This window comes from Diorhabda carinulata, chromosome 3, assembly GCF_026250575.1.
Source record: "Diorhabda carinulata isolate Delta chromosome 3, icDioCari1.1, whole genome shotgun sequence".
In the NCBI taxonomy this organism is placed as follows: Eukaryota; Metazoa; Arthropoda; class Insecta; order Coleoptera; family Chrysomelidae; genus Diorhabda; species Diorhabda carinulata.
The window spans coordinates 33,690,089-33,712,221 of record NC_079462.1 but is presented as its reverse complement, the minus strand read 5'-3'; the positions used below and the strand labels follow the sequence as shown (position 1 = coordinate 33,712,221).

The 22,133-nt window shown below is 31.8% G+C and overlaps 1 protein-coding gene across 1 annotated transcript; it reads right to left on the bottom strand.

Annotated features, from left to right (window-relative positions):
- Positions 1 to 1,397: 1,397 nt before the first annotated feature.
- LOC130891111 (uncharacterized) lies at positions 1,398 to 4,472 on the bottom strand. The gene is made up of 3 exons (XM_057795673.1): positions 4,322 to 4,472; positions 3,564 to 3,689; positions 1,398 to 3,306 (listed from the first exon to the last, which is right to left on the bottom strand). The coding sequence occupies exons 1-3, from the start codon at positions 4,365 to 4,367 to the stop codon at positions 2,882 to 2,884; spliced, it is 597 nt and encodes a 198-aa protein (XP_057651656.1). The 5' UTR covers positions 4,368 to 4,472; the 3' UTR covers positions 1,398 to 2,881.
- Between the last annotated feature and the right edge of the window lie 17,661 nt (positions 4,473 to 22,133).

Below are 22,133 nucleotides of genomic sequence, written 5' to 3'. Positions count from 1 at the left end.
AAGAATAAGCTTTCCACTATACACACGGTATAATTATGATACAATTATCAACTAAATTTCTAAATTATTTAAGCCTTAGTAGCATTCCCACACATTCCCTCAAATTATGTGTTACTTAAAAATCTGAAAACCACCAAATTTACGTAACGGGACCCGATCACGTCAAATTTCTTCAATAAGTTATCTTTTGCCGTAACGTTTTCTAGCTGGTGGATACAGCGTTTATTGGAGAACTTCTAGGTATGTAATTAACTGTAAGTGTTATTTTTTAATGCTGACATTTGGGAGGATCAGAAGAGGCCATTAAATATCCGTGAATGAGTCAAATATGTCCGATACGTAGCAGTGTTGCCCAGTGATTCGCCCATCGGTCGCGTATGGAACGTCTTTTGCTAGTTATGCGATCATTGAGAATTCCTGAGGCCGGTCCCGTTGGATGTATTGGAATTCTCAAATTCGGCGAAAGCACGCGTGGTGCCTGTAATATACTTTTAGAAACGGCGGAATCCATTTGTTTCATATAAGTTTTATTATAGCTGGCGGTTTATTTATATTTATTTGTTTTGTTTGTATAGCGCAGTTATAATAAATAGTCATAGTGAACTGATCGAAATAGAAAGTTATCGGAGAATTTAAATAAATTATTTAAGTTAGTTAAGTATTAGTGATAAGTGAATGATTATAAATTAATTGAGTGTAGTGTATAGTGTTTAAATAAATTGAGAATGTGAGATACAGTGTTTGTTAATTGACCCCACGAATAGAAATCGTGTAAATACGACTTTTGAAATATCGAAATCTGTCACAAGATGCAATAGCTACTGGTGAAAGATAACACAACGAAAGGCTAATTTTCAGGCTACTACCTTTCTTCATTAAATTTAATATCCACCCATACTATCGTCTACTTCAAAACATGCGACACTGTTCGATTAGATTTGTTTTCTGGGATGAGATGCAATGCGACATAAAGTTCAATTTAATCACTTGTTTCTTTTATCTGGATCGTCTCTGACACGTTTTTCAATTTTTTCTGAAAAATATTTTATTGCTTGTGAAAGAAGAATTGATCGATCGCGTTAATATAACTGGAAACTATGTGGTTTCCACCCTTAACTCAGATCCCTTCTATTTATAACCCCAAATTTATCTTTCATCCAAATGAATGCTGATAATTCATAAGTTCCCTCTCGGTATACTTCCATATTCATCCAAGTTTACTTTGTATTAATGAATTGAAAAAAAAATACATAATAAGATCTTAATCCATCATAGATATATCTGATAATCAATTTAGAATAAAGCTTCACTGTTGACATATTGAATTAGGGTTTCTGTTTGTTGAAGTATTAGTTTAAAAGGAGAAGCAGTGGCGGTTCGAGATGAAAAATGTTATGTTTCCAAAAGAACTTTTCCTTACACTCAACTTTTATTGATTCTATTCCCTTTTGAGCTAAAATAATTGATTGTTGGAATAGTTACCACATGAAAAAATATAAATCACCAAGTACTAATAATCTTTTCACAATGAATATCTTAGAAACTTATGAACTTTGTAAATATTGTCTATTATTAGATCAACTGGGGATCTCTTGGTCTATTCCATCAACGTATGGACTGAGGCTAAACAGTCTCGAGCAATTTCACTGCACACTCTTCTAAATAAATTAAGATCGTATGATTTGCCGTAGTCATTTATCGACTGGCTTAGTAGATGTCTAAAAGACCGATCAATACAGGTCGCTATCGATGGACATACCTCAGATTTGATCTTAACGCTGGTGCTCCTCAGAGATGTATCATATCACCTACTCTCTTTCTTCTGTACATCAACGATCTACTTGACCAAATTGAAAACCCGATATTTTGCTTCGTTGATAATAGAATACTAGTGTCGTCGTTTAAATCAGGATTACCAATAAACTACCTGAACTGTAGTGGAAACAATCTGATTTAGTTCAATGTAGCAAAATCCTAGGGTGTAGGTTGTAGGGTTTGGTCCTCTGTAGACATGAAATATCACCATCATCGTAAATTCGCTTGGTGTTGAGGGTATGTAGCAATATGTCTTGGCATGATCACGTGGTCGAATTAACTAAGGTAGCTTCACAAAAATTTGTAGCTTTCCTTTAACACCAAAAAGCCAAATAACTTAAACTAAACTTACAAATTCGTTAAAAATCACATAGTAAACAAAGCTCACACCAAATTCAATTTTGAGTGGGGTCAATTATTCACGTTACGTATTCAATTATATCATTATCTCTTTTCATTATCACTACTATTAATTTGAAGGAACTTGTCTTGTATTTGATCTTGTAAAGAATACAATGTATCTATGTTATTATTTTGATAGAAGAAGATAGTATGTAGAAAATATGTGTTTGATAAATCGTAGTTTGAGTCTCAGGACAGAAGACCTCCATCGATTCTACTGCGTTTAAATTTAACGTGTATCGTTGAAAGAGTGCGCAGAGCATATTTGTGCATCATGAATTTATACCAATATTGAAAAATTTTGAACCGGTTAGTAGGTTAATTATTCAACTTAACGACTCTCCAATTATTTTCAAAAAGGTATCACAAATTGACCGAAATTTTTTTGTTTGTAATGTAATAAAAACTTATTATTATCAAAATTATGTACTCAAGACTCCTTAATTCAATTGATACCCTGCAGTGCTTATATACTAGGGTCCTGGGGGAGAAGCGACAAATTTGGGAAGAAATTCAATTTTTTTAAATATATTATCGTGATAAATTCAAAAATTGTAGGAGGTTGTAGTTAAAATCCATAGAAGAGTATGAATATGAGTGAGAACACTATTATCAAATATTAAAATAAATTATCAACTATTACAATTTCGGTACAAAACTACACTTAGTGGTTTCTGGAATGTGGAAGTCTCCTCTCACGTTGTTCAATATTATTCTTAATCCATTTTGATACATCAAATAGAATCCTAGCGACCGAATCTAAACCTTTGAAAACACCGAGGTTTCCAAATTTTTTATTCTTCATTAAAAAATCACGTACTCTGAGGAACCATTCTATCAATTTCTTAAAATCTTTCTCGAGATTTGTAACGTCAACGCCACTATTGTTTATCAAAGATTTTCCGATTTTCATTGAAATATCGATAGCTTCATCTATTACATCGTCTAACTTAAAATGGAACTGATTTTGTAGCAATTTGTCAACTGCTAAATGGGCACTTCTTAATGTCTCTACTTTCTTATCTATGTGAAAAGGTTCTGGAAGATTGTTAGTTTCTTTGAATGTTGCTATTTCTCTCTTCAATAAATCTGAAAGGAAATGGTTGATAGTTTGAGCATGATCAATTGAAGCCTTGTGCAAATCAATAAAAAAATAAACTCAATCACCATTTAGTGTAATGAAATGACCTAAGTTCTCAAAATTGACTGTTTCAATCCGAAATCGTCTGAAAATATAAAATGGCAATGAATAATGAATTTATATGTTTTTTTTTAAATATTCTTGATTATAGGTCTATTTTTCTATAAAAAAGATACGGTTTATCAAGTAAATTTAATTTTCTTACCAAAAAAATCAAATTGTGCACCAAATCCGAATTTTCTCTCTGATTCATCCTCTACTGCCCATTGAGGTATCATAGATTCATCATATTTAGGTAAACCATCGCTCAATACAGATTGGAATAAATTTACTGTAAATACAAATCTTCAAATTATACGATGGAAGCAAAAAGATTTTAAATAAGAGGCTTGTCCATAAAATGAGAAACATGTAGATAAGCATTGAATAAAACATGTTTGGAAATTTTAGACTTTCCTTTATTCTTCGACATCATCACCGTTAAGATCAATGAATATTTTCATACGGTGTACCATCTTCTTCATGCCTGAGTCGTAAAAGTCTGTCGAAGCGTCGTCCACATAACCTAAAACCTCTTCTTTCAGGTCTTCATTGCGAAATACGTCCCTTCCAAGTGTCTATAGAATCTGAGTTGTGTCCTTATAGAGACGGAACCACCTAACACTATTGGTAATGAATGTCCACACAAAAAACGAATTACAGAGCGTAATTTGCACCTGGAGCTCTATCTTTAACGGCTACCAAAACAAGAATTAACGTTGTAGACAGCTCTCCAGGGCGGTAGAGACCCAAGCTACACGCCAGTCTTAACAAACCCTGCCTTACAGCGTTCCTTACACCAACAGATCTTTGGGAACCTTATATGATGATTATAGACAACCCTCGTATATTATGTTGTAGAAAAACAACTATTGAAATCTTGTTTCTGTCGCCACGTAATCAAGTATAAGAAAAATGTCTCACCTCCAGCGAATACAAATAAAAACAATGATATCTTGTACCGAAACATTTTCTTCCAATCTGAACCTACATATGATTCAATAACTATATTTTTTGCTAGTGCTACGCCTTAGCAACACAAGTAATTGTATTTTATATCACAAAAATAATCAAAATCATAAAATGAGCAGCTAAAAATTTTTGTTAAATTACTCTTCGACAAGTCACGTTCTCGATATAATACAAAACGTAGAAAAACATGAATTGCAGTTGGTTTCGATATTACTAGAAATTTGCAGTTTGGTTGCGGAAAATTAAACGTACATTAATTTATTTATCAATATTTAAATGTAATCTATTTTTTTAATAAGTGCTGTATGAGTTAAGATATGTCTCAACGTTGTTTTGTAATTCTTATAGCTTCTACAACTGATTCATTATTTACGAAAGGATTGTACTCGAAATTTCACGTTCCTTTCATTTTGTTCTATTTATAAAAGAAAAACTGGAATTGGAACATCATCATTTTTTTATTTCATGCATTCTTTATCTTGGTCTTTCTCTTTTTCTGTTCTCCTGCGGTATCCATTCCATTATTTAGTTTTTTGGTAATTTTTCCTTCCCTATCTTCTGCAAGTGCCCGTATCAAATCAATTTCTTCTTCGCAATATATTCATTCAGGTTCATTTGTTATTTTATTGTGACTTTTCTGACCCGATCTATCCTTAAGGTTCTATTTTCTTAAGGCGTCCGTTTTCGTGGCTGTGACTAACTTACAACAAAGTAAGAAATGGCAAGAGCATTCTGTAAACTAGAAGATGCTGCAAAATATTTGCACAAAGGATGAACCAGGAGAAAACAAAGGATATGCTCTAAGACAGAATGTGATTGGTAGAATGGAATACATGGAGAAAGGACAAAAATATAAGAATAAAATGTTTGAGAATTCGAAAACTGTCTAAAAAAATGGAGACTGAAATAAACGAATAAATAGCTAAAGGAAGTAATGCCATAGGATCGTTAAAACTGGTTACGTGGGAATAGAAGATCCTGAGGAAAATTTCTGCGGGTATAAAAAGTGAAGGACTCTAAAGAAGAAGCACTAATAAAGAACTGAAGGAAGGGGCAAAAATGGTCATTGAAGAAGAGAGGAGGTACAAGAAGGAAGGGGGACTAAATAAAAAATGGTTAGATACAGTTTTAATGAACATAAGAAAAGTAGAACTGAAATGAAGCGCAAAAGTATAGAATCGCAGCATGTATAGAATAAATTAAACTTTAGAGTTTGCTCTATAGCTGACTATGTTATATAGGTATGAAGTGAGGTAGAAGGATGGGTTGCTGCCCCCAAATTAAAAGTGTGAGTTAATCGCACTCCCAACTATACGGCTTGTCTGCGATTATCAAGATGTTGTTCTTAAACCATCAAGCAAAAGTTTTGTGGTAGAAATCTTACGCTAGAGTTCCAATGTCTAATATGGAGCCTTGTATATATATATATATATATATATATATATATATATATATATATATATACTTTGCACTAATGAGACTCATTTATGTCGAAACTGGTCAGCGATCAATGTTCTTTTCCAGTTATAAACAAACATTAAAGGTTAAAAATAGTGTATATATGAATATGTGGTTTTACTTCAAGCCACGTCAGATAAATACACAAATAATGTGTAATATAAATTTTTAGAAGGCTTGTAACATATAAATGAAAAACAATTTTACCAGGAAATCATCGATATTCGAGATTTTCTCGATATTAATCTAATCCACACCGTTTTTCGTGCTATCCGACAAAGGAAAGTGCTTTTTACGGCGTTATGCACAAAAAGGGTGTTTCCGGATTTTCGTTTATGAAAAAACGTCAGTCACGTGACCGACCGATTAGCAATATACTGTGTGAAATAGGGGGTGATTCGAAAGCGCGTATCTAATTAAAATTTATTAAAAAAGTTACTTTCGCTTCCGGTGGTGTAACTTTAATCTTACACGGTTGGCTAACGTTTTAAGAGGGAGATCCCAAAGTTGAATCATTAAAAGTGCATATAAAAGTCTAACGCTCTAATATTCTACATATTAACAGTATCGATATGAAACCTGAATGCTTTGGATTCTTTCCTAACAGACAACGTTTTAATATATTGTTTAATATTCAGAATCGCAAGTGAAGAAAACTTATCAATTATTAAATATAATGAATAGTCTATAACTATTCGGGGTATCAAATTTTACGTGTCGATACAAAAAGAATCCTTCAAAAATTAATTACAATGTCATTATTTTCAATAAAATCAATGACTGGATCTCGAATAAAATTTGAAATATTACAAAGAATGAATTTTGAAGATTACCTCAATATTTAAGTAGAAATTTATCGACCATTTGGTCTCGTTTATATTCTATTTCTAGTTCATTCAGAACTACACTCCAATACGAAATTCAATTCTCAGTCGAACTTCTAGAAACACATTTTCCTATTATAATTTCAAATTTTTTTCTCGCCATGATTTTCGGAAATTCTTTAGATCTTTAGTCGATTCCAGAGTTTGCTAGAGAAGCTTGTTGTGGTAATTTTATTGGGAAAAAGCATTTGTGTGTTGAGGCTTTGATGAGAAAACTATTTTCCCATGAAAAGCGGGGGTTGTGGTAATTTTTTGTAATGAATCATGAATTTTTGAAAAGAATATATGAACGCAACCTTCGGTCATTATCTTTTAGATTCGCTGCCGAATTTTATTTCCACCATATCCATTCATTATCTTTTCCTGATCATCTGCGAACTTCAATGAGCAGGGTGAAAAGTACCATCAATACATTAGAACAATGAAAATTGGGTACTAAACCATGATGGGCGATACTTTTGGTTTTTGAAAAGACAAGATATGACTCCATATAAAAGAAAAAAATGTAATACAATATGATAATAATTGTTTCAATCTCAATTATACAATCAAAGTCTATCCATGAATTTCCGTGAAATCATTTTTCAAATAAATATTAAACATAACTGTTTTTATACGTGTGGTTTTTAATGTAACAAAAAAACATTACGGATTGTAATGTTTTATGGATATTTCCGTGTTTAGATTAGATTAGATTAAACTAATTCTACTATAGTATACTATATTACAACAAGAATATTTTTTTTTGGCCTCCCAGTGTAACTGATAACCAGGGTGGAGGCAACAAGGTTTAAAAGTGTGTATTTTCTTACTTAGCAGAAGATAACACAATATTAAGCAATTCACAGTTTATTTCTACACATTGTATGATTATCTTTAATTTATTAATAGGATATCTAGGTTATCTATAAATAATACAGCCAATTATTATATTTAGTCGATAGTACCCATAGTTCTTTTTAGAGTGACATCCGAAATTAATTTATCTTGCTGAAACTCCTCATTTTGAGTTACAAAACTTGAAGCATTTTCAATAATTCAACCGAATTCCCTGTGCATTAAAAATACAAACGTATCAACATGAAATTATATTCATTGTTGGAATATTCTTCATAAAATGTGTGTAATTTCTCTTCTACAATCCATTTACTATTTTCGTTTGAAAAATTGATGTGTAGAGCATAAGAGTTTTGTAAAACTTGTAGCATAATATAGAGTCAGCAAATAAAAAATAATTTCGCTGCATCTCCACTTTTATTATTTTGTGCTTTCTGTTGAAAACTCTAGAAAAATATTTCTTTCTTCTGGAAATAAAGCTAAAACATTGCCCCTGGGGTCTTAAGAATATATAAAAAATAATAATTCCGCATAATTATAATTCCATTTTCACTCAAAAGTAAATGGAAAAGAATGAAATGTAGTTTCTATTCATGAAACATTATGGTTTCTTATCAATATCATTCCAATGAATCTACAATTATCAATCATCTATGAATACGAGAACCATACAATGAGTAAGAGACATTTATTATTGTGTAGTGCATTCTCGTTGATAATTACGACATTAATTTAAGTCGAAAAGGGCTAGTTTTGGCTTAATCTTGTTTGGATCCGGGCGTGCTCATGGATTTCGCAAGTTTCAAGTTGTCCACGTCCATGTTGAAGCTAAAAAGCGCAACAGAGAGACCACCTTAGAGCAGTATTTGAAGCTGACAGAAGATACAACATGAATCCACTGATACACACCTGGCGAATGTACAGCTCAGAAGGCGAAGACAGTCCAATCTACTGGAATAGTAAAGGTGTCGGTTTTGTAGGTCTTATCTACATCGAATACCTGGAGAAGCTCATTACTATGCAAAACTGGCCGGATTCGATATCGAATTCAAGAAAAAACGGTTCCATTTGGCAAATAAAATCGCTCTTTCACCTTAATAACACTCTCCACGGTTAAATTTGTCGAATTGAGCTACAAATTACCGCATAATCCTCTATAATCTCCCAATTTTGCCATGTGTGACTACTTTTTGTTGTAATACTTGGGAAAAGCACTTCCCTCGCAGAACCTTCACTTGAACGAAAAAGTTGTCGTCGCCACGGATGCCTATTTTGCAGAGGTTCGAGAAAACGTATTTTTCAGACGGGTTAAAGAACTTGGAGCATCGCAAGATGAAGTTTATTAAACTAATATAGACTACATTAAAAAATATAGGGCTTGTATATACTGTCTAGTTAAAAAAGATAGATTGAATTTTGGAAAAAATATAGAAAATCTAGAATGCTAGCAATGAATTACTAATCAAATTTTAATGTTTCATTTACTAATATAGGTTTAATTAGACATTCATTTATCTATGAGTGTTGAAGAACATAAAATTTGTATGTGTAGAATTTGTCTTCTTTATTAATGGTTATTTTCATATTTGTTACTTTATTAAAAATTATTATAATTTGCCCTAAACAAATTCTCATGTGACCCGTGCAATTTTCATTATAAAAACCATTAGTGCTATATTTACTACATATTTTTCATGCACCATTATAATAATTACTGTGATAACCAAATACCTTTTTTTTTAATTTAAAAATTACCAAATAATTCGGGTCAAATAACCACCATTAGAAATACACAGAGCTCGACAGATTAAAAAGGTCACTTGACAAATTATGGTCCATATGAAACCCTTCAACTTCGTTTCGCTTCCACTATTCGTTATATAATTACAAATAATGGACAAAATTCACGTTTCTAGTTAAAATTACGTCGGCTATTGTACCCAGAAAGTCCACCATTAGTAAAGCACAATGAAAATGATCTACATTAATAGACCTCGGGGTAATAACTTCACCATCTATAAAATATCAGATTTGATGGAAAACCCTGTGAAATGTCAAATTTCAAAGAAAGCAACGAGGGTAGGCAATAATTGTACACTATTAAATCGGGATGATTATTTCTATTAACAGTTTATCCTGATAAACGAAATTCACAAAACCACTTCACATGATTGAATGATTACCATATTCGAAAAAGGGTTACGGTAAGTATTCCAACCCATGCCCATCTTAATCAATGCGTTTACGACAACGTTTCTCAATGAAGAGACAGCTCCTGTCCTGTCCTGTAATGTCCTGTCCTCAAATCGCGAAGGATGCGTGGCCTTCTTGCAAAATCAAGATCCTTGAGAAGGCCTCATAGGCACAAATCACACGGTGTCAGGTCACATGACCACGCAGGCCACTCAACGCATCCTCGTCTGCCTATCCATTCTCAAACATGTAGATACACGTAAGGCGTAGTGCGACGAAGTTCCATCTTGCATGAAATATCGGATTTGCCCATCTAAATCTTCAAGGATTTCCAGATAACTTAGGCCATGACGTGATCCTCAGAAAAATACGGATCCACGAGGCAGGTTCAATTCTTCTTCATTGAAGACATGAGGATTAGGTTGCTTCATGCGACCATAAAATGGAATGCAGAGACTTCGGATCATCCTGACTGCATCCGAAGTACCATTCGTGATGTTGCGTGAAGGAAACGCGGTCGATAAAATCGACAGTGCATGCGTTTCAGCATTTATCGTGAAAAACGATCGGATATGTGAAGATCGCCGCTCTGCAGATTGGTTCGGCTGCACAACTAACGCCAGCATCACTGTTTCCATATTTGTATGGTCGTTCAAAACGCAGCGTGTCGACAACAGAGCCCGTTTAATCCAATTTAAATCACGAATACATTAAGACTCAAATTTGTCTTCTTTTCATATTCGATTAATAAACTTTAGTGGCACTCACTACTTTTGTTAGAGATCTGAGCCGCTCCTGACCATTAAAACCGACCTGTGCTTTGGAGAGCCCGGAACTTTTCCCTCAACAATTTAATTTTGTAAACAACCGAAACTTTTCGAGGTTTTCACAAATAACAACTCAAAACCTTGTTTCTTATTTTTATAAATCATGAAAACCAAATCGAACCTCAATTCGTTATTATTACAGTATATTTGGATATTTATCCTGGAATAATTAATAGTCCAACGAACATACCTAGAGAACGGTAGCTTTTATTATTATCCGGTTGTTGATTTTTCTGATCAGAGAAAATATTTTGCAGGAAAATAACGGCTATTACGTTATTTATCTCGTAAAAATAATTAAATGCAAACAACAGGACCCGTTCAACGGACATTTGAGCATTATCGGAAAATTTCGATGCTAACAGTAAATGTTATCGGTTGGTTCATAATTTTTATAAATGCAGTTAACCCATAAATTTCTCAAATAGCATTCTCATTATTTCACATAATCGAAAATTCCTCATAAATAATGTCGATTTCCTATGTTTTGGGCTATTCTTTGGGCTTAGATTTAACAAATTGTCGCACTGCAGTTTCAACAAGTCCTTTGAATCAAATTTTTTTCAAATAAACATTTAAGTTCAATACTACAAAGCTTTTCACTGCTTTCTTGTATATATGCATGTATGAATTTCTTTAATTTCTTATTTCTTTGACCTTTTGATATGTTTATGTTTCCAAATGTTCTTGATTTTAGGTCCCTTCTGTTTCAAAATTAGTTTTCTTAATAATTTTTTAAAAGAACGATAAAAATTGACTAATATGATATTGATAATGATAATTTGCGTATTTATATTAATCATGAATATCATAATAAAAATAAAATCAAAATAGAACTTTGTTCTAATGAGAAAAATTAATTTTTTCTTAGTCTTTAGATCTTAAATATGTAGCAGTAATCGATTAAATTATTTGTAGTTTCATTAGGATTCACAAAATAGATCTATGAATTTTACTTTTTTGTTTTATCATTTATAGCTTTTTCGTGTATTACATTCCGTTCCAAGAATTTTTTAATCTTTATAATTGAATTTATGTTTTTTTTATATTTCATGGTTGGTTAATGCAGTTCTATTTTTTTTTATCGTATTGATGACTTCTTATTCTACTTTCTAAATACTGAGATGTCTGTCCTATGTACACAGCGCCACAATTAGTACAAGGCACTTGATATATGATATTATTTCTTTTGTTTTTTAGTGTTTTTGATTTTCATTCAGTTAAATATTTGGATAATGTATTATGTCCCTTATGACTTATGCTAATATCATATTTATTGAAATAATTTGTTGGGTACATTTGTTTTTAAATTGAGTATATGTTTATCTTTTTCTTGTATATGTTATTCATCATTTTTTCCGGATTATTATTTTCCTTCAATGAATTTTTTACTTTTTGAATAGCTAAGTATCTGAATTATCACTATCACTGATATTTTTTGTGACATAGGATGAAGTTTGATTATCTTGAGGACCAAATTGGTTTCCTATACCATTCTGTTCTTATGTTCTGTTGGTTCCACGAAGGAAGATTGAAAAAAATGTGAAACAATTGTACTCTTCAGAGAATTAGAGACTATTAACAACATGTACAATTTGAGTCGTAGAAATTTTCATATATTAAAACCGACATTACTTGAAAGGCACTCTCTGTACATTGATAATTCTTTTTTTATTTTATTATTTTCATTTTCTCATAATCAGATTAATCCCAGTCATAGTAATGTTCAATCCAGTTTACTTAGTTAGTCAAAAGCATTGAATTTTTACTACAAAATCTACTAATACTCTCAAGCTTCAACAATGTTTGTTTGATAAAATTTGGCAAATTGAGGTTTCCTAGGACTCATGAACCAAACAACACCCAATACCTATTGGAAATAATTACATTTCGAGTGGCTTCATTTATGTTGGGACTCAATGCATGATATCTCTCGTATATATGACAATAAAAATATAGATGCTAGACCGGCTAATATTTGATAGCTTCTGTATACCTGTATATTATGTAAATTTTAATAATAGACTCGAATAAAGCAGTTTCGTTAATGAAATTCGTTCCACCAAATAGATACAAATCACGACTTACGATCATTTTTTTTTTCGTGAAAGGACAAAAAATTATTTTAATAAATAAAGAAATCACTGTTTTTCTCGTATAAATTATGGTTCTTCAGAATTTTCAATTCTCCAGATTGAGCAAAGCATATTAACTATAATATATTTACATACAAAAAAATCTGTTTCTTATTCATTGAGCTGTACATGTCAACATTCGGTATCGAATTTAAACACCATGCTTCTAGCTCATTGACTGAAAACTACATGCTTATTTGATGCAACGTATTTCTAATGTGAAACAGATGATGCTAATATTCATTATTATGGAAAAAAAAGATTCTTCGGTTGAAAAAAATGATCACAAAATATTTATTGGATTGGATAGTGAGCTGAAGACTACTGGTACGACGATTAAGACTTAGGTGTACCGATAGTACGCTTTTAGTGGAATTACTTATCTTAGATTGAAACCTGTGCTTCATTCAAAGATGCCCAGAGCAAAGAAGACAAAATTTTCAAAATTCGACCAGTCATAGAAAATGTGAAAATAGATTTTCGCAAGTGGGGAATTTTTCATCGTGATACAGCAATAGATGAAATAGTTGTTAGATATTATAGCCACAAACTTTAGACAATGTGCGGAGCCGATTTCTTCTTCTACGGTAGAAAAGAAATTGATGAAGCTGCCAGCATTTAGGAATTAAGGTAGTTTCTAAGATGCTATCCGTGGTAGAAAATCCTGAAAGTCTATTGCGAAAACTTCTTCAACAGCCACTAATTATTTTTAAAATTAAACGAAATGAGTAGAGTCGAGAAAACAGGACCTAAAAGTGTTCCATTAAAACTTCAAAAGAAATGAAAAAATCTTTTAAAAAAGGTAGTTACGATCACCGTTTTGATGAGAAAAATGATAAATTTGAAGTGGAATGACAATAAATCTGTGTTAGTAGCTTCCAAATTTGACACAGTGGATCGTTTGGTCACAATCACCGATGGAGTCGGTAATAGAAGGAACATATACTAATTCTACAATCAAATGTTGTGAATAATTACAATGATTGGTTACCTACTAGAAAAGCACTCAATAGCAATCAATGGAAAAAAGTGGTACTGGTATTTGGTTATGAATATTATAGACATGACAGTGGTCAATGCATTTCTGTTGTATCTTGAAGCTTACAGTCAATATCAAAACTAAGTATTGAAAGTGATGTCAGGTACGATGAAAGACGAGAGAAACAGCGTCGGTGTCAATTTAGAGATTGCAAAGGCAAACCGATAACATTCTGCGGTAAATGTAACATTTTGATCACAAAATTTTTGGAGTTTACTCCTTAAGAATCGATTTGCATATATAAGGTGCCCGGTATGAGAAAAATGTGAGGAGTAAAATCTATCGATGAATGATCTCGTTACGTTTTTGGTGCGCACCCTATGATGCGCAACTTTCTAATTTGTCAGTGTCAACATACTTATATTGATGTCATTGTGAAGTTTTATTATCATTGTGTTCCGCTAAAGTGAACTGAAAGTATTTTCAAATAACTATGACAGAAAGAGGTGTAGATGATATTGCCGGAACATCTAACAAACACGTGGTTGCAAGGTACGTTATAATTCATGTATTATATGTATGAGCATGTGCAATTTGTATTTATTAAATATTTTAATAATTATCGATGTAGTTCATACAAATATATATTTGAAAACAACACATAAAATTAGATAATCAACCCAATATGAATTATCGAGCGCATCCACATAAAATAGAAAATTTCTAACCTAACCAAAAATTAATTTTTTTGTCGATGTCTATAAATTCTTCCACGTTATTATGATTTATTTTATAAATAATTTTTAAATATTAACAAATGTAGTCAATAATTCGATAATATTATCAGAAAAATCGACAATATTTTTTCATTATAATTATGTTTTTATACAATTTTCTTTCGAAAAGTTATTTTTTAGCTTATTTAAATAATTTTCATGTACTATTTATTATTGTATGTAAAAGATTTAGTGACATAATTATCTTTTTATAACCATTTTTGTTAATTATTAAGATAATATTATATTTTAAATAAAAAATTAATTATAATAATTTAAAAAAATGTTCATAAAAACCTTTTTTTATCAATTTTGAAATTTTTATAATTATGCATTTATAAATTTTCTAATTTTTTTTTTATATTTTTTGACTAGGAAAAAATCTAAACCTCCAAAAACTCCAGCAGAGAGACAGCGAGCTTACAGATTAAAAAAAAATTAATGAAGGAAGCCCAAAATCTGGCAATCAACCAATCTTTTTTAAGTTAAATAAACTCTTTTTGCGTCTGGTAAGACTATCGAACTTAAGGAGTAAACTCCAGTCGTGCGTCGGAGCTGACACACACAATTTTTTATTCTTTTTATTATAGAATGTTGTTACTGATTAAATCTTATATCATAATCATATTTTTAATTATGACATCATATACAATTCAACATTATTTGTACTTCATGTAGATGTCTGAATACATGAAATTTATAGTCCCATACTCCCAGCATCCTCATTTTAGGAAGGCCCTTTTTGAATAAATTGAGACGTAGTATTATTTTTTTCTACGCAGGTAAGTTTCTAATTAAAATATTTTGTGATTTTCATTGGGTGTTAAGGATTAATAATGTGACAATATTTGATATTGGCAACATGAAAATTTTGCTACGAGACCGCGACTAATTTCTATTTCGACATTCTTTTTAATCATATCATTTTTAAGACTTACGTGAGTGTTAATTATTTAAAATAGATTGACTTCTCAAATTCGACTCAAGATATATAAAAAACGCGTCTAATATTATATTTCTTGAGTGTAAACGGTGCCTGAAATTAATCCGCTTTCTAATCTAGTCACTAAAACTTATCGGTTCGTATTACGAATTGTCAGAAAGCTTTTAGTTTTTAACAGATTCTTGAAAGGGGTTGTTTTTATTGAGTCAAACAGAACCAGTGTTTTTATAGAAATACGATCATACGAACGCTTGAGAAGTTTTGTTTGCAATGAAAGATGTTAAAACATTCCAATTTTTCAAATTTGAAGAATTTATTTTGATCAGTTGCTACGAGTATTAAGCATTAAAACTGTGGAACTATAATCCATTTAAGTTTTGGACGTATATCTTTCGTACTTTCACAATAAAAAGGTTTTGAATGAAAAACTGCGATTAACTGGAAAATTATATTTATTCATAATAACATCCATCTTAGTCTAATTGAAATTTAAAGTGAAAAATGCTTGAAATTCCATCCACATTTTTACTGAAACAAAAAATATTACTTTGTAATAAGTAGCCATAATCAATGTACAAAATGGGCAGATGACTGTCTAGACCAAAAACTCTTTAATAATCATACATTCATTTTTTATTTACTATTTAATTAATTTTTAATATTAATTATAATTATTGAAGCACTTACGGGCATCTGATCTAATATCCTCGCCAATTTTTGTAAAGAAGTCACGAATCATTTGTGACCATGTTGCTATTTCTGAGCCGAGTCTTAAAGGGGAACCTGCGAACATAATTGAAAAACTTTTATTAAGTAAAACAACACAAATAAATGTTCATTGGAATAATTAATGTCGAAAATAAGTTTCTTGTAGAAATCTATCTAGTAGAGTCTTCATCCCTAATTGAGAATTTTTTTTATACATATTTGAATTATATTTTATCAACCCCATCTTCTTCTTCAATCGTTTTTGCTTGATTTTTTCGCTCAAATTTTGCAATAAGTTCGCATAATAGGTGCCTTTCACAATTTTGCCCTTTTCAAGGTAGTCAATGGAAATTATCCCACGCGCATCCCAAACAACCGAAGCCACGACCTCGCCTGCAGGTGGAACGGTCTTTGCCTCCATTAAAGCCGTTTCTACCTTTTCAGTCCATTGCTTTGATTGTTCTTTTGATTCAGGTGTGAAGTAATGGACCCACTTTTCATCCATGGTTTTGAAACGTCGCAGAAATTCAGCTTTTTTGTTCCATTTTGAGCTAACGCGACACCCATCTTGCACGCAGCTTTCTCATGTCCAAATTTCCAATTAATAAGCGACTTACTCAACTTTTTGAAATGCCTACTGTGTCTCCTAGCTCGCGCACATTTAGTCAACGATCATCCAATACCGCTCTATGGATTTTTTTCCACATTTCTGGAGTTGTCAACTCATTTGGTCGACCAAAACTATGCTGGTCTTCGCAGATCTTACGGCCTCGTTTAAACTCTTCTACCCAATGTTTTACTGTTATTAACGAAGGAACAGTCGCACCCAGAGTAGAATCTAGTTAAGCTTTTATATTGGTTGAGCTAACGCCTTTCAAATAAAAGTATCACATAACGATGAACAGTTTTTTCCATTATTACAATTTTGCCGAAAACCTTCACTATTTATGGTTGCCAAAGAAATAATAAACAACGTGGCATCCTAAAATTTGAAACATATGTTGTATAGTTTGTGTACTTTCTAATACACATTTTTTAATCAACAACCGCCATCTCTAGCTCAGGACAGGTACTTATGATATCATACTCGTACATGTTTACATAAAAATAAATATTAGAAAAGAATTAGATTTAGTTTCAAATAAATTTTTATCGATGGTTCTTTTGAATAAATAGATTTTCGTTATTATGAGAGGAATGAATTTGAGGGGATATCAATTAAAACATTCTTATCTATTATCAATTATATTAGTTGAAGTTTATGTACGGCATACTTATTTTTGGTGACGATTTATAGAATTTTTCTGGATCTAAGAAAGTGACAAGCCTCCAGTTAATATATGAGATGCAATAGAATAGACTTTACACTTATATTTATACCAGTGTCGTCTTTGTCTGTGTCAGTTCATTTCAAGCCATGAAACAGGATGTATTATAAAGTTCAACAGTATTTTTGAAAATATCTACGAAACAGCGCAGAATTTTGCCCGTTAAGGCAAAAATGATACTTAAAAATGTTTATTTAGTAGAACGAGGCCACGAAAAGCAATTTTCATTGAAAGAGACTTCGGCTTTAACGAGCATCCGTGAAAGTACAGTTTGAAAATGGTGAATCATTTATAAGCTCTTAAAAAAAACGAAAAAACAATGGTATATCAAAATCATTGATTTCTCTCAAGAATACTTAATTCCCCGCAATTTACACCGGAATTTGTATGATGTCAGGAATTATTATTTTGTAAATCCTTACCTGAGAGACGAGTGAGTAAATATTGGATAATTGACACATTATATACACTTGAAAAAATCCTTTACATACAGCTTTATCAATAGACATATTAATCAAAGTTTATTTCATATTTTTTGGAGGGACGTATCTCTAAGATGAGTGATCTGTTAAGTACCAAATTTTCAGAATAGACTCTCCGAAATCTTAATAAACAAAAATACTTTATTCTATGGAGCCTTGAATCTCCAATTTGTAAGAACTCACCAAAGCTTGACCCCTGAGAATCTTGCGAACCACGTTGGTTTGTCGAATCATGTGGAATCATTGTAGAACTCACTACAAAAAATTTGATAAACAAATTAGAAAAATGCCGTCATAAAATATCCAATTCTTACCTAAATTGACTACCGTTAGGAACAAAAGCAGTGAGCATATTGTTATCTGCAACTAAACGATATGTCAAAAATTGTACTTACATATCGTGTCTAATAAATAGAACTGACATATCTCCAAAATGAACATTGAATATGCGTGTGAGCTTAAAATGGATTCGAACGTGAAATGAAGCGATGAAGCTGAAATGCTGTTATCAGAAAATATACTACGGGATTCATAAAACCCGCACTTTAAAGATAAGCCTAGAAGCGGATAAGGACTAAAACTAATATAGATATAAAAGAATTCGAAAATAATGAAGACTGCTGTCTATTATCGTGATGTGTTACCACGGCAAACAAAGTGATTGTCTATATCCATTTCGTAGCGGGTTTCACGAACAAACTGTGAATATGGAGAACAAGATTTGTTCCATGGATTCATGGCATGAATACACGGCTCTGATGTGGAGCTGCTATTAAACTTTTCGCATTTGGTTTACCTCAATTCCATCTTATGCATCAAATTCGAATTAATACTGTTTAATAAAGTAGTAGTAGCAGATAAATCATAAATTACTTGAGATCAAAATGTAGATATTCAAGTATGACTTTAAAGTTATTATATTTCCTTCTGTCTAGTAATTCCTCCACTTTTGGAACCTGTTCTATGTTCTTGACTTCGGTGCTACTAACTTATGATACTCCTTCATCTATTTGTGATCCTTTTGAAGTCAAAGTTGGCGTCGTTTTACATCACACAATGTGCAACAAGGGTGAAATTATTTCGAAGTCCTTCAAAGCTTTTACGTCGACAAAGTTCTCATTGAACGAAGTAGAGCTTGTCACTTATGAGTATATCGATCCATTTCGAAGTAGTCTTTTAATTTATTTTCCAATTCACATGTTATTATACATTTTCAAATGCTTTAACAGCATGTTTAAGCATTCCTGCGATAAAATTATCTTATTGTCCTCAACAAATACCGTTGTAGAAGACAACATCTATTGGACTGCAGCCTTGTCATGATGATGAACGTTGATTTTGAACGTAGGTCTTGAAGGTTTTTGAGGCGACTGGCGATTGAGCAATAGATCTGTATTATGGTTAGCAAAATGACTATTTTCACGTGAATGAATACCGGCTTAACACCATCTGAAAAGATTTCATTCAACTAAACGATATGCCAGATACTTTTTACAACAACTTGATAGCTGAATTTTTACATAAATGCCAGTTTGATGGAATTCCTTCAATTTCTCATTTATTAGACCTATTGATATGTTTATGTTTCTAAATCTTCTTGATTTTAGGTCTATTCAGTTTCAAAATTATAGTTTTTTTTTTGGTAATTTTTAAAAGAAAGAAAAAAATTGACGTTTCGTCTTTACTTCAAGTATTTATCTAAATTTCTAAATAATTTCGAAGTCGTTTTTTATGACATAGAAATTTCTATATTGGAAATGGCTATTTTTAAATAAGGAAATTATAAAAGCCTCTAACTATGTCTTACCTTCTGCATTTTTGTGAAATGTCTATTTCGAACTAACTACTGTTACTTGGAAAACACTCAACAATTTAGGTAATATATGAAAATTTTATCAAATCAGAACTTCGTAAATAGCGAGTTAAATTACTATTAGAAAAAATGACCATTTTGACCGTCAATGTAAAATATTATTAGACACGTTTCTGAAATTCATTCAATAACAATAATATTGGGTACAATAGAAAGACACGTATGTTTGAGATTTTTTAAAATATGGCAATTTATCAAACAAATAATTTTTTGGACCAGCGATAAAAAATTTTTCTTCTGTTATTGCCTTATAATAACTCCAAGATTATCGACGATTGCGCCACAGTAATTTCTCAGATTAGTCAAATTTAAAAACGTATATACAATCGTGAGCAAAAAAAATCGACTTAGATGACACTTCTGCGAAAATCACTACTCACTGGCCAAAAAAACCAAAATTGTTTTTTTCTTAGTAAAATCTGGCATAAGCTTCAAAATTATATAAAATATTGTAATGTTTCTTGCTCTCACAGTCCAATTATATCTACCAGGTGTCATCACTATCAACTAGAACTCAAACGTCAACCGATAAAAATCTCCGTTAACAAGAATTTTACCTGAAAATGGACAAAACAAGTGATAAAAGTGCTCAATCGGTCATCCTATTACGACCATGCTAGAGAAATGCAGAGTTGTTTGCTGTTTCCAAAACTTACCAAGAGATTGTTAACTTCCATCGAAAAGACGGTTCCAGAAAAAAAGGCACACATCCGAGAGAGATGTCAACGTTAGCACATCGCTGAGAAAGTAAGTTCAATTACAACAAGAGCTCAGAGAAACGTAGGAGTAGCTGGACAGTCAGAAGAAAACTACTACTGGCCCCAAATTAGACCCTGCCCATAGAGCATGTTTTCATGGTAGCGATAAAAGACGCTGAAGACCTGGAGAAATATTTGCGTGACTTTTTGAAGACGTTCCTGGAGGGTTTGGGCGGGCATTCCAATGAAAGCAAAAACCGAGTGATTTTTATTTAAATTGGCAGTGAAAAAACGGGAGAAGTATAATAAATGTAATAATTTTCTCCACAAGTATGTGATAATATATACATTACTCTTAGGGGAGCGGAAAACCCCCAGAAAAAAACTATTAGAAACACGAAAAAGTGACCAGATTCGTACCAATTTTTAAAAGTGGCATATCTTCATGTTTTCGAGGTTGTTGGATTCGAATATAATTTGTTTTTAATTCAATTTCGAGAAACTTTGTAGAAATTGAATTTTAAGGAAAATGTAATTTTTTACATGAAAAAAATGTTCATATTCGTATTTACAAGTGCAATTCAAATTATCCCACTAAGTTGACTAAGTTTAAATTCTTGTTTCTCTAATTAGACGTCTCGAAAAACGCGCGCGCTGCATACTACACGGAAAAATCGCCATCTTATTTTCTAATTGAGACTGAGGACTGGAATTTTCTGAAAACCTTCCTTAAACTATGTACTTTAAAACTATATATGTAGTGATGGATAATTAAAAACTTTGTCACCCAACTTTTACATTTCAATGTGCAAAGTCGTAATACCGTGAAAAAAGTTTTCCAAAATTTTCCCTCTGGGCGGAAAATACTTTGGGAATTTGGGATAGCTTTTGAAACTTTACAAAATAGTTGAATAATACGCTATTATTTCTTCTAAAATGCATTCAGATAGCAGTGAAAGTGTTGAATTATTAGAGAACGGGTTTTATGCTACATGCACATTTGGGTAATTTTCCAAATGTTTCGCATACTTTTACAAAACGTGCATGTGTATCCATATTTGGAAGAATTCGTGTCCAAATGCCTTCACGGTCAGAATATTACAAGTGAACAATTTTTTCACTATTTTCTCAATAGATGTAGTGTTTGTAACATTAATAAATAACCTCATCATTGACCGTTATTCGATCAATGTGAACGTTTTTATGTAAAAATATTTTGATTTCTGAGAAATGTAGAATGCTGAAGGAGTCTAGTCATTGGGAGATCATCAAAATCCATTACAATTTTGTATTGAAAACTATGAACCATTTGGCAAAACAAAGATTATCTTTAATAGAATCCGTTGAAAGAATTCAAAGAAAATACTTCGAAATTTTCAGATGTAATATGTTAGCACCCCAAAACCCTCTAGAAATTTTAGGATATTCTGAATAGGAACATTGAAATTGATGTAGGCTTAGAATTTCCGGATTTAAGTAGATACAAATATATTCCAGTTACCGCGGTAGATGTTGATAGGAGCTTTCCGAATTATTATAGTCTAAGAGATGGTCGGTACTTCAACTAAGGAACTATCACAAAGCTGAAACTTTTTCTATGTTATTCAATATATTTAAAGTAGAAAAATCAACTTCTGGCAGTG